This window comes from Geospiza fortis, unplaced genomic scaffold (assembly GCF_000277835.1).
Source record: "Geospiza fortis unplaced genomic scaffold, GeoFor_1.0 scaffold100, whole genome shotgun sequence".
NCBI classification, from domain to species: Eukaryota; Metazoa; Chordata; class Aves; order Passeriformes; family Thraupidae; genus Geospiza; species Geospiza fortis.
The window spans coordinates 5,180,341-5,193,903 of NW_005054350.1; the positions used below are offsets into that span (position 1 = coordinate 5,180,341).

Here is a 13,563-nt window from a genome sequence, read left to right on the forward strand (position 1 = left end):
TACAGTTCCACAATGCATGCAACATCCTCACTTCTATTCAACATGTACTTCACAGGTTAGAATATGGTAAAGCTGTATGAACTAGAATACAGCTTTGCTGTTAAAACGGAACAAACAGCGTAGTCAGGCTGGGATACTGAAATGAGTTTGTCTTTGATTCAAGATGTGAGATGCAGTCTGCCTCATCTCGTGTCTCTGGAGCAGTGCCACACAGTGCCACGTGCCTGGCCTGCTACAAGGCCTGAGGCTATTACAAACATGGAGTGACCTTTCAGAAGAGCATTCAGAGGCTTTAAATGACAGATAAGATTTCAATCCATGTACTATTTTCTCCTGTGCACTATGTTCTGTACTGCTTCTACACAAGATTTTTTTTCATGCTTGTCTGGAAACTGCTTCACTCATGAGTTGTATGTATTTATTGAATTTTCTTTTCCATTTGTATGCAATTAAATTATTTCATTTTATAAATACAGTGATATGGAAGAGATAGCAAGTTTCTCATACAAATGGTTTACAGATATATTATGTTCCCAGAACTACCAACAGTAATACTGCTTTTTTAATGGCGTGTGAAGGAACTTCACAGTGTGCTGAAATAAAGGTGGTGCATGAATAGACTACCTGACATAGCCATTATGCACATAATCTGTAAAAACACAATTTAACTCTGAAGAGGGAGAATAGTTTGGTGAAGTACTATTAATCAGACTATCAAAACAAACTAAATATAATGTAGAATGAAATTATAAATGATACAGTTAAGCTTCATCTGTCTCATCAACTGTAATACAAATACAAGTTTCATGGCAGAATGAGAAGAGACAAACACAATATGGTCTCAGGTGACTGATGGGTCCACATTTCCTAATTTACATGGAAATGTATGTCCGTATAGCTAAAGCATATGCCCAGTTTTACAAGCATAGGTATGAAGTGTCAGTATGCAGTCAATTTTTAAAAAAATTATCTTCAGCTTTTTTATATTGAAAGAAATTCCTCAATTTCACACAGATTAGTTCTGGCAAGTAGATGGTGCACAGTAATAAGGTCAAAGAAGGATCTGTGAATCAAAGATCCAGTGTCAGATAGTATTACCCTTAAGCACATGTTGAACTGTTCTCATGTATTCTGTCTTCTCCCAACTCCGTACCTTGTCTGTACTAAATAAACTTGCAAAGGAAGTTAGCTGGTTTCTGTTGCTATTAATTCTTTTAGTAGAATACTGCTGCTCTTTGGGGCTTTACATTTTTCCTGATTACAGAATGATATTAAGAAGCATTAAGCTTAAGAAGAACCACTTCTAACTGAACCTATGAGATTTTTTTATACAACACAGCTCAGATAACCTTTCCTGTTTGTGTGTGTTTGTTTGATTATAAATTGCCAATAAAAGTAACTCAATGAAGTTTTGTCAGATGATCTCCTTTCAGTTTGGTTCCTTGTGCCTTTGCCAGATTTGTAATTTAGTTTTGTTGCTTCTTCAAAGAGCTTTAAAAAAAGCTGAAATTTTCAATGACAGATCAAAAGATGCAACATTTCATCTCTCGTTGACTGTAAGTGGACATGCTCAGGGAGTCACTTTACACAGTCTACAGAACCACTTTTCTTATAATCTGGAATTGTGATTAAACTGTGCTGTAGTTAAAACCACAGTAAGTTAGATAGTCTAATTGCTGTTAATTTTTAAAAGCAAAACATTAGAATGTGCATAACTTTACTGAGATTGAAGATACTTTATTCTTTTCAGACAGTTTATCTTATATTACAAAAATCCTTAGAGATCATCTCGAACTCCAAAACCTGGTCCTTTGGGTGGTTCAGTCAGGGAAGTAAGGCCACCAGCTGGCTCACAAGAAAAACGTCCACTCCTGAAAAATGAAAGCAATTTATTCATTGCTGGTATTGATAAAAACTCAGATTCTGTTTAATCATTGGATAGAAGACAGTCAAAAATCTGGCTTAAGGCTGAAGCCACTGTTTTTTATTTTGTCCTTCCCATTCAACCTTCAGAAAAAGTGTGATGTAGCTGTTAAAGTGAGAGGGTTCCAAATCCAAGTAGTGACAAAAAAATTCATAACTGAAATGCAAGCTAGGACCACTTGCTGTCTTTTATATTAATTTATAGTTGGCCAGGCAGCATCAAATTTTATCAATCACAGTTTTGTTATAGGTGGATGCTTCCCTGTGTTTTTTTGAAACTGTAACTGTTTTAAGATTATTGTTCTTGTACTCAATACATCTTTATAGAAACAATAGGAATAAGTAACACCGAAGTCAAATTAATTTCCCCATTGACATAAATGTAGGTGGGCTAACAAAGAACAGTGGGAAATAACAGATAAGAAAAGTTCAGCAGTAACACCTTTCTCACTAACTTACAATCTTTGGTTTTTGTCAGAAATCAGAAAAAACCAACACAACCAACCAACCAACAGGAATTTGTTGGTTTAAATGATCTAAAGAAAAATTCCAACAGGTAACATCATTCACCTATTAAGTACTAAGACAAATCAGAATTCATGTTTTCACATTCTATGCTCCTCTGGTCAGTCACCAAGAACATGCAAATTCTCAGTTCTTTCCAGGTTGTTTTGGCTTTGAATATATGCACTTCTGTTCAGTAAATTAATTAATGCTTTTTAGCTGTAGGCTGTGAACTCAAATCACTGGAAAAGTAATTTAGTTTCTCAGAAGGTGACCAATATCATATATATAATTTATAAACACAGGCAATCATATATTATAGTTTGTTGTACATATAGCTTACCTTGGGCCTGGTTTGGGAACTTTGCCAGCCTTCAGCTCATCAATTATGTCTTCAATATCTTTGGGTGTCAAATCTTCCTGTTAAAAAAAAAAAAAAAGATTACTGACAAAACTGAGAGAGTCACCAGTTATGCTAAATGCAGCACTTCAAATTTATCAGATCAGTGTGACCCTAGCACAGGTAATTTTGATCCTATCCATTAACACACATTGTGGCTTAAAGGATTTTCCTGCAGAAAAATTGAAAAGTCTACTGTCATTTTAATGTTGAGACTTTATTTTGTGTGTAGTTGCAGAAATTATGTTAAAACAAACAATGTTTGTGTTTTCAGCTTCCTGGTATTAGGGAGCTGGATCTCTGCCTACCCACTGCACACATGCCATGACACATAACGTGTGTCATGCAGAATGGTGTCGGCTGCAAGAAAAAGATTTTGGGTACAGTTCAAGACATCACTTCTTAAATTAGTGCATACTTTGCAACAGACTGCTTTAAAATGCTTTCAAAAGCTTATCAAATACCTATTTAAAAATTGCAGATTTACAAGCAGACCACAATCACAAAAATGCATCACTCCTCTTGTAAATCAAGACAGTAACTGAAATGAAAAATACACTGATACACCTGATACAAATGAAGTGTTCTAGCAAGAGGCCAAGGAACTAAAAGATGCTGCAGGAAATGAGTTCAGCCTGTCAATAGGAATTGGAAAACTGATCACAACTTCACAATCTGAAACAACTGGAAAATACAGGTAAGCCAGCAAAGAAGTTTTATCTTTTAAAAGGGAATGCAGTACTTACATAGTAATTGTCATTTATTTGTACCATTGGTGCATTTACACAAGCACCTAAACATTCCACTTCTATCAGCGTGAAGAGCTTATCAGATGTTGTTTCCCCAACTTTAATACCTAAACCAATAAATTAATTAGGCTTAGTAGTGGTTATGAACAAGAGTAATAAAGCATGAATCTAAGTACTCCATGGACATTGCATTACTTGTAGTTGGGCCTTAAAAGCATTTGCAAAGTTAAGCCCCCTTAAATGAGTCAAAAATGTTTCCATTAAACAGAAGTTTCTAATGAACCATTAAGTCAATTTTCAGATACATTTTTGAGACCTTGTTTACAGGTATGAATCACTGAAAAATAACCATGAAATGACAATTCTAAGAAACACAACAGATCTACTCAAGAACATTTTTAGTAATCAGTACAATAAAATGGAAAAATAGGGACACATAGCTTTTGTGTGCTGATAGGAGATGCATTAATATACAATGTTGAATATTCCCAAATTAACCAACATCCAAACACTGTTAGCTACAAATTCATAAACAACTTTCAAGTTATACACAAAAGATGATTTACCAAACTGTACACATACTTAGCATCCATGGCATGTTACTGTTCTACTGCTAGAGATACAGACCTTCCCCAATATGTGAGTTAGTCCAAGTAACATCTCAGAATCTGATCTCTACAAATACTCCATGGAAGGAAGAATACTGAAAAGCAGTTTTCCTCCATTTACTAGTAGGAATGGGATGGAAATAATCAAAGTTGTAAGTAAGGTCTGTCTCAGTAGAAACTACAGAATCATCCTTACTGCTTTGACTTCTCAAGCTGAGAGTTTCAGTTGAAATCAAGCTATCTATGCAGTAACAAGACATTTCATCTAAATATGCCTTTTTCAGACAACAAAGTATATGAAATTACAGATGATTGGCAGCTGTTCTGCAGCTCTTATCACCAGTTCTTAGAAAAATTTAACACAGCTTTTCATAGAAGGGGAAGAGTTGTCAGTTGCTGATCTTACCCTGTCTTCTCCCCATAACCACCCAAAAAGGAGGAAAAAACTCCAACCCATACACAAAACCATTGAGTATTCCTTACAACCCATGATGCACCATTCTCAATTGACTTTTCCCATGGAGAATTCAAAAATTATGTTAACATCATGTTATCATCCAAAGGGACCTTGACAGGATAGGGGTGGGCCCATGTGAACCTTAAGAAGCTGAACAAGGCCAGTTTTTTTCTTCCACTACATGAAGAATTTTACTTCAGTATCATTAAACAAAGGTAAAAAAATATAAGAAGTATATTACAAACTTGTGTCATACCAAGTTTCTTCTTAATGGCTTCTAAAATGCTGTCAGAGTCTCGCAGCATGCATGGCGTGGTGGTGCAGACCTGAATGTGGTATTTCCCAACAGGTTTGCGATTGTACATGGTGTAGAAGGTTGCTACTTCATAGACTCTCATGGGAGGCATTTCTAAAACTTCAGCCACCTGTGACAGGCAAAAACATGCTACAGTGAATTCTCAGAGGGCAGCAGTAAAGGTATTTAGCAAACCATTTCAGTGAAGTCACCTGTCCTGTTTGCAGTAACAGGTAAGTAGGAGGGTGGGGGTGGGTATCAAAGCACAAATGTATTTTATGCCAATTGCCAAGACTGGACATCTGAGTTCTCTGAATGGCATCACCCTGCTTGATTACAAACTTGACTAAGCTGTGGATCCGCACAGCGAGGAGCTTGAGTCAGGTCCCCTCCAGGATCTCTTGTCAGACTCAAGGGGATGCAAGGAGTCAGCTCCAGCTCACACTGCACTTGGGCTGTGTGAATGAACAAACCTGGAGGAGCCTGCTTACACTAATCCATGGAAGCCTTTTGGTAAGGAATACCTTTAAGTTGGTACTGTGCTTATCTAATTCATACAGAGCAGGTCTCCCTCAGGTTCTGTGACACACCAGGCTACATCTGCAGATTCCTGTCCCAGATAATAAGTAAATATTGGAGCATGATCTCCATGGAGCCAGTTCTAGTGCAACTATCCCTGATCTCATTAACATGGAACCCTGGCAAACTGCTCAAGTTGAGAACTGGCTCTGATTTCAATAGTGTAACTGTTTTACGTTCCAGTTTCTCTAGCAGGCAAACAACAAATCATGGAAAATATCTGTTCACTTAAAAGCCTTAAGATCATTTTAAACATAATATCAACCTGAAACTGAAATAAACTAATATACACTGCCAGCATTAATGGAGCTTTGAGGCTTTATGTTATACTGTAGAAACTGTAGCAGACGTAAGTTGCCTTTCTTTAAATGCTCATTTACCGCCGTCAGTCATTCTTCTAATGCTCAAAATCCTCACCTTAAATTGAATTTAAAACTTTATACTTTAAAATTAATGGTATGCCAGATGGTAACACAAAGTATAACAGATTTATTCATATGAATATAAACCAGATTTTTTTATTTCTTGGTATTTAGTTACTGTCATGCAGCCTCTCACTTTGGAGCAGTGTAGTTGTTTGCCTGGTTATTTTGAAACAATTTTAATAATTAACCTGACAAGTCTTCTGGGCACTTGCTGTGAGGTGTTACTCAACACTCCTGACATCAACTACACTAACATTGCTCTGCAGAGTCCTTACAGATTTAGAGACTAAGTGTAATCCAGGCAATGTATGAAATGCCATTAATATGGGAGGAAGAAAACTCCACTGACATTACCTTTTTTTCTTCCCCCACATTCAGCAGTGAGCAAAATCAAGTCTCTGTTCCTAATTCTATGATCACTCTGGGAGAAGAGTCTATCTGATAGGTTTTATCTAATTTTTTATTTGTTCTGCCTGTAGTTTCTAGCAATGGGCTAATATTATATAAACAGAGCCGTAAGTTTTTCTGCATTAGTTTTCCCTTTTATTTTTAAAAATGTAGTCTCACAGGGAATTCTCCCAATTCTGTGCCACATGTAAATTCCCATGTTAGTAAGCTTTTATTAATTCATGTTAATATTATAGTAAGATATTGAAAGAAAACAATAAAATGATGCTTGAAAGATAATCAAGTACTACATACCTTGTTCATAGCTGATATGGGCAGCCATCCGTGCTGTCTTTGGGCCAAATCCAGTACTGCCATGACAGCTGCAGACTTGTGTCCCTCTGGGTAGTTGTTTATGATCGCTTCTATTCGCTTGTTAAAGGCAAAGAAGGAAAACAAATCAGTACTGCTCTAAAGACAAAGTCTGCGTATTCAACTTCTTTTTTGTCTGCATACCTTTAGGTTATCAGGTGTGAACTCAAAGGGAGTATCTGGATTGTTTTCAGGACTATCTCTATGCTTCAAGAAAAGAAGAAAAACGTGTAAAAATGGATTGTTAGAAAAATATTCAGGACATATTTACTGTTGTAAAATACGTTCTCATTACACAGTTACGGTTGAGCTGCTTGAATAAAAACTATGTATTCCACATAAAAATGTAGTACCAAAGTGATTAAATATATTTGGGAAAATCATCAAAAATATTGGTAATTATTTCATCACTCTTGAAAATCATTACCTATTCCCATTAATTCCTACTAAAGAAATTATTTACTGAGAAATACATGAAATTATATATTGAGAAAATGTATGGTGTTGTTATCAAAATACATATTTTTAACACTGTTAATACAGTTTGATAATTATGTTCAAATTTACAATAGGCAGAGTAAGAACGCTCTGGTTAATACCTTAATAAACAAGAGACTAAAACAACAGTTCATTTTTCCCTTTACCATGAAACATTAATTTTAAAAAAGCTGCACAATTCATCCAGAAGTTTGTTGTAGAATTAAAATATCTGCACATTCAAACACATTATTAATCCATTTTAATATAGTGTTTTGATTTGTAATCGATTTCAACATTTTCATTTTATATACAGTTCTGAATCAAAATGTAAGAAGCAGAATTCTGAATTAGTATTTCCAAAATAAGGTATTATAATAAGTTATTTTTAAGGTGGTCTTCTAGGGAAACATCAAATTTTAATTATTTCTTCTATAGTCAGAAAATACAAATTTGGAGGTCTTGAAAAAAGTAACATTTTCCTGTAGCAAAATCTTAGTTCTGGTGAAAATCCTTTTCCACCAGAAAATATTCCTGCACAGAATTTTTAGCTGTCTCTAAGCAGCTCATTTTGATTTCTTTTAAACACCTATAGTTAAGTTTAATTCCAAACTTCATATGGTTTTCAAATTGAGAAAATTGCAAATCAAAGGGAAAGTTTGTGGGAAAATACAAGCTATACTTGAGGCTTGATGTTAAAAGTAATCCACAACTAGCCAATAATAAAAGCTTTAGAAGTGTATTTAGAACAAAGTAGCCCCCTCCACTGACTTCCACTTGCATCATTTCCTCCAGTAACTGAGGGTGATTTTGCAGTTGCCGCACTACACTCCTTACTAAGGAGCAAAGGATTTAATGAAAACCTTAGCATTGCCAAGACACCTGCATACTGAAGTGAAGTTTGTATCATCAGTGAAGAACTTAGAACATGTGTGGTCCACAGCTATTCTCGGATTTAGAAATTTTAATATGGAAATATTGCAAGGGCAAATACTTCAATTAAATCTGTTGGTCTGTCCAGGGATTACCTTTGCTTATCCTGTCTATACCCCAAAGCACACAATATGACTATCACCATCAGTTTGAAAGCATTGTGCCCTCACCACAGTTTCAAGTCCAATATAAAACTACCATGGATAAATACTGCACCAAGGATGACTTTCCTATAAGAACAGGAATTACAGAAGGATGAATGATGCTCTTTGAACACACTCATATTTTATTTAGTGTTAATTTCTTGCTTATTGTGTTTTACAACATAAAAGAGCTTTTAGGAACACGATTCCCATTATTTCAGACTGACCATTCCAGATGAAGGATTTGATGACTCATATTTAGTCTTGGTGAGTGTTTTCTACCAATTTTATTGGTAGAAAAAGAGTAAAAAAAGCTCTCAAAAGAGGCTGATGGAGAGAAGACTGATTGGAAATACTGTACAACTTTTATTATTTTTCCCTTACAGATCTTTCCATGTCTTAGCTGCACAGATCAATTCCACAATTCATGGTAAATATTTCCATAACTTAGCTTTTCCATCTCAAATCTGCATGCCTATTTTGCTATTATTTTGCCTTCTGTAGCTATTTGATAGTTAGCAATTGTACTTCATCTCAATTGCTTTTGCAAATAAATGTATTTGATTTATTAAAAATTCCCTCTTTGTCTGGAGCAGCTGTTCTTTTCAGTGTATCATCTCTAAACTGATATCCTTAAATGCCCTACATGTGAAGAGGAATAATACAGAGTTTATATTGGAAAATACAAGTGTAGCTGTAGCAAGGTTTCATGATATATTGTAAAGGCTATAGCAGAGGTGAGCAATAAATAAGCCAGGCCACCTTTTATATTTTCCCTTTTCCTGAAAGGGCTTAATCTAATTCTGGGCCATGGAAAGTTGATAGTTTTCATCAAGAGCTTATACAGTTCTAGGACTCCTGAGCAGTTAGGAATTTATATGTTCTTCTGTCTTATATGTGTCTGATAATGTGCCATTTATCTGAGACTTGCATACACTGACATACTCCTAAATGACATGGGTGCACTTCCACGTTTTTTTAGGATACAGATTCTAGAGAACAAGATCAGAAATAAGAACACAGTATTGGAAAGAGTACTATTTTAAATTACAGAGTGGTTGAAGTTGGAAGGAACCTCTGGAAGTCACCTGGGTCAAACTCCCCTGCTGAAGCAGGGACACCCAGAGCTGCTTGCCCAGGACTGTGTCTAGGTGGCTTCTTCTGAATCTATCCAATAATTGAGACTCCACAACCTTTCTGGGCAACCTGTGCCAGTGCTCTGCTACCCTCATAGTGAAAAAGTGTTTCCTGATGTTCTCTGAGGCCATTGCCTTTGGGGGTCTTGTCAGCTGGCATCACTGAAATGATCCTGGCTCTGTTCTCCTTGCACTCTCCCCCCATTCAAGTCTTTTTCCAAGTCTCTTCTCATGCTCCCCAATTTAATAAATTCCAGTTTTCATTCCATTCATACACTGACTGTATCACAATTCTCTTGCAGCACAGAGCCTATTTAAGTAGGAATACCTTCACTGCAAGGGCTACCCAAGACACAGATGCCAGTGCACTCCCATGGAAGCCACTAAGACTGCTGAATGGTCACCTCATATTCCTTTTGCTACACCGACCTGGGCCATTTTATGATTATGCTTTCTTTTTTCCCAGTGATGCAATCATCTGTCTTTATTGATACACAAAATTATTAAAGAGCACTGAAGAATTACAACAGAATAGTTAGAATAATTTAGTTTCCATGTATACTGCAAAACCTTGGCCTGAAACTTGACCTATGCACTATGGCAAACACCAGTCCAAAGCACTGTAAACCAAAATGAGAGAACTGGGTGGTCTGCAGGGGCAATGTTTAGGGCAACAACCTGCTCAGAATCCATATCAAATCAGCAGTGAAGAAACATGTATTATTTCTCCTTTAAAGGGAAAGTACCCTACATTCACTACTCCAACAGAATTCAAGATATAAACCCCTCTTACTTTAAGAATGGTGGAAGTGGTCTCAAACACAAGTATCTCACTGATCAACTTCACAAGTAACTAAAATTTGAATACAGCAATTCTTCAACCTTTTGTGCTGAACTCCTGTGCAGCCCTATGACAAAGCCCACATCAAGGCTGTTGAAGAAAGAAACTCAGTCTGTGTATTGAAAAAAATAAAGTAGAAGAGCTAAGTTTTAGCTGATAAGAAGGCTAAAATCAGGTAAAAGTCAAGTATAGAGAATGCATATTTCAAAGAAGAAAGGTAATCATAATAAATGTCTCTGGAATCAGGCCTTCCCTAGGCATCAGAATGCAGAGATTTGGAGCATCACTCTTACATTCCTATGGGCAAACAATCTACCTAATTTTGTACTTGATATCCTCTCACTGGGAGTGTGATGTGGCTGCCTGTGATAGCACTTAGGCTCTTCCTGGGTGTTTCAGAATACCAAGGCATTTCAGCAGAAGTTCTCTTACTGATTTCTGTGTGTTTCTGTTAACATGTAACATGTTTGCAAAGGGAAGCATGGGCATGCCAATTAGAAATGCCTTTTAATACTAGATTTTGTGATAACCAGGTCCCTTACTAGCCTGTCCTCTGCTGTTACAACACAAATACACTGCATGCATTTACATTCCTCATGTATAGATGAAAAATGCAAGAAGCAGCAGCAATAAGCTTTGTAAAACAAACCCATGACATTTGTGTGTAAACTGACATACTAAGAGGACCACCACAACAGGTCTGAGTTACTCCCATGCTGCACAAGCATTTTTTAAACAAACTTTTGATACTTCTGCTTGTAATTAAAAGACAAACAAACAAACAAAACCTCAAAAATTTTTTTCCTCTACAGAAATCCAGGGGCAGTCAAATTTTCTGATTGTATATGAACACCTGGTGTTGATGAAAAGAATGCCTTTGTCTCAAACCAGCAGGACAAGTTTCCCTTGAAATCTCCCACTTTAAGTAGCATCTGGAATTTAGTTAGGGCAAACAATTACACACACATATAGTGACATCCAACTGTCTTCTTCCCATTACCTTTTACTTCAGAAAAGAACAAATATTACCTTATTAAAAAATAACAACTGAGAAAAAAAACAAGAAAAAAATCAGACCTCCACAGAACCAAGTTCTCATGCTCCTTTAGCAAAAATTCCGCTGCGGAATAAGTCATCAATGATGCTATTAAATAAACATCTGCAAAACACTCAGCTTTTCTACTTGCCTTTCTCTCTTATGAGGCTCCTCCCTGCAGCAAGTAATTTAAACAATTACATAAATCCTGAATTTACAAAGCTATCTAGCTTCATATGTCAGACATAACAGCCATTAGGGTGCCAAAGGCATCTTTTGCCTGTCTTCACCAACCTCCAACTACACTTGAAGTTTCCTAAATTGCCAGACTACAGCATTTCCTCTATTCCTTGAACACCAGCTCTCACCCTGTAAATCACCAATTCCTGCTCAGATTTCTGGAAAATTACACAAAGCATATACTGCGATCCTATTAACTTCATTTTATGATTAAAGCTGTAGAGACAGCTGCAGAAAGGAAATAACCACAACAACATGTCCAAAAATCCTGAGCACCTGTTTTCAACAGTGGTCAACTCTCTAGTAAAGGGCTGATTTTTACCAAGTTTTGGGAAAATGCCAAATCATTCAGGTGTTAAACTGCAGACCAGCTAAAGCTCTGAATGGAGCAGAATGGCACAAAATAAACACTCTCTTGAGATGCTTCAGGTTCTCTTCAGAGGTAGACAGACAACACAGCTGCTTTACACACTTAAATTCAAAGGCTTTTTACTTTTTTTCAATTACTACTACTGTTTATGCCTTTTATGACAGTGCTTAATGGCCTCAATTACAACTCATTGTACGATCTGCTGTATCACACAGAACATCAACAAGAACTGTACTTCTCAACTCCTGTAAACACAGCTAGGACCTGAGCCCACGGGTAATTCTGCAGCAAATTTCAGAAAGCAAGAAACTGCACCTGCAAAAAGCTTAATGAGATTCAATTACAAACTCAACTAACATAAATAAACAAGAACTGGTTTATAATGAAATAAAGTTTAAGCAAAGTCTCATCTGCAATCACATACAAATTATGGAGCATTTTCACTATTTAAGGTAAGAAACACAAGAGCCAGAAATTAAAATAAAATTCCATTACAACTCTAATAGAAGATTCTATAGAAAATAAACCTCTTATTTGTAAATGGCAGTAGGTTTCTATAGCAAAGTTCTGCCCATCAGAAGCTTTTAGGCAGATCTGAAGAAGAACATGCCAAACTCTTCTGACCCATCCCCCTTACAGTAAAGCAGATTATTTACCACAAATAAGGCTCCAGTGGCATTGCGCTCTGCTGTTCCGTGCAAGTATCGGATCTGTCTTGCCTACAAGCAAAGTACAGGGTTAATAATGCACATACTGTCAGTGGCTGCTTTCAGAACCAGTCTGATTGCCATTCTAACTGTAAGCCACTAATTCTACTACCATCACTTATAATTTAAAATAAGTCGAGAAGAGATTATTAAGGGCTCTCCTGTACTATTAGGAGGGCAAATCTCTCGACTCCCGCCTTGATCAGTTGAAATATTGTAGAAATTAAAGGATTTAACTCTGCTACTGCTTAATAAAGTGCCTTGAACACAAATTCTCATCCAACATTCCATGAAGAATTTCCCAATTCCTGACTTTACATGCCATCTGCTATAAAGTTTGCAGAAACCACCACTGCTACTGAATTTCTTCTCCAGTAAGCATCTGTGTGCTTCTTCAGCCTTTATCCAACCAAACACTGAGAACTGGCACAGGAGGGCAAATGTAAGCCCAAACCTGAAGAATGAACAGAACACAGACCCATATGCAAGTTCTGTTCAACTGTTCTGTTCAACTATTCTCTGGCCTCTCTGACCTGCCAGAACAGATCAAGATTTCTAGATTCTGGCTGCTATTAGTAAGATTTGATAATTTTACTCCAAGTATTTATTCTATTAAAAAATAATTTTATATTAAATTACGTGTATTTTAATACTTAATTCTTGAGCAATTCTGAGCTTTCTTAACGCAGAATGCTTTGGGGTGGAAGAGACCTAAAGATCACGTCGTTCCATGGGCGGGGACACCTTCCACTGGACCAGGCTGCTCAGAGTCCCATCCGACCTGGCCTCGAACGCTCCCAGGGATGGGACAGGTCATATGACAGGGAAAGGCTGCAGCCATCCCGTGACATTACACTGCGAGAGCCGCTGCTAGAAACACTGAGCTGACCAGGCCGTCTTTGCAGAAGAGCCGGCAATGCGGGTCCGCGGTCCATAGACTGGGATTCCAGGCACCGCCCTACCCCCGGGCCCCCACGCCCC

At 37.0% G+C, this 13,563-nt stretch overlaps 1 protein-coding gene across 1 annotated transcript in view; it reads right to left on the reverse strand.

Moving 5' to 3' along the window:
• Window positions 1-404: 404 nt before the first annotated feature.
• NDUFV2 (NADH:ubiquinone oxidoreductase core subunit V2) overlaps window positions 405-13,563 on the reverse strand; it is a 37,730-nt gene continuing 24,571 nt past the window's right edge. The window contains exons 4-10 of the mRNA XM_014307957.2: window positions 12,532-12,594; window positions 6,844-6,906; window positions 6,643-6,759; window positions 4,898-5,066; window positions 3,574-3,683; window positions 2,771-2,847; window positions 405-1,871 (exon numbers count right to left, since the gene is read on the reverse strand). Coding sequence (XP_014163432.1) covers window positions 1,778-1,871; window positions 2,771-2,847; window positions 3,574-3,683; window positions 4,898-5,066; window positions 6,643-6,759; window positions 6,844-6,906; window positions 12,532-12,594 — 693 coding nt within the window. The 3' untranslated portion in view covers window positions 405-1,777. The remainder of the gene's footprint in view (window positions 1,872-2,770; window positions 2,848-3,573; window positions 3,684-4,897; window positions 5,067-6,642; window positions 6,760-6,843; window positions 6,907-12,531; window positions 12,595-13,563) is intronic.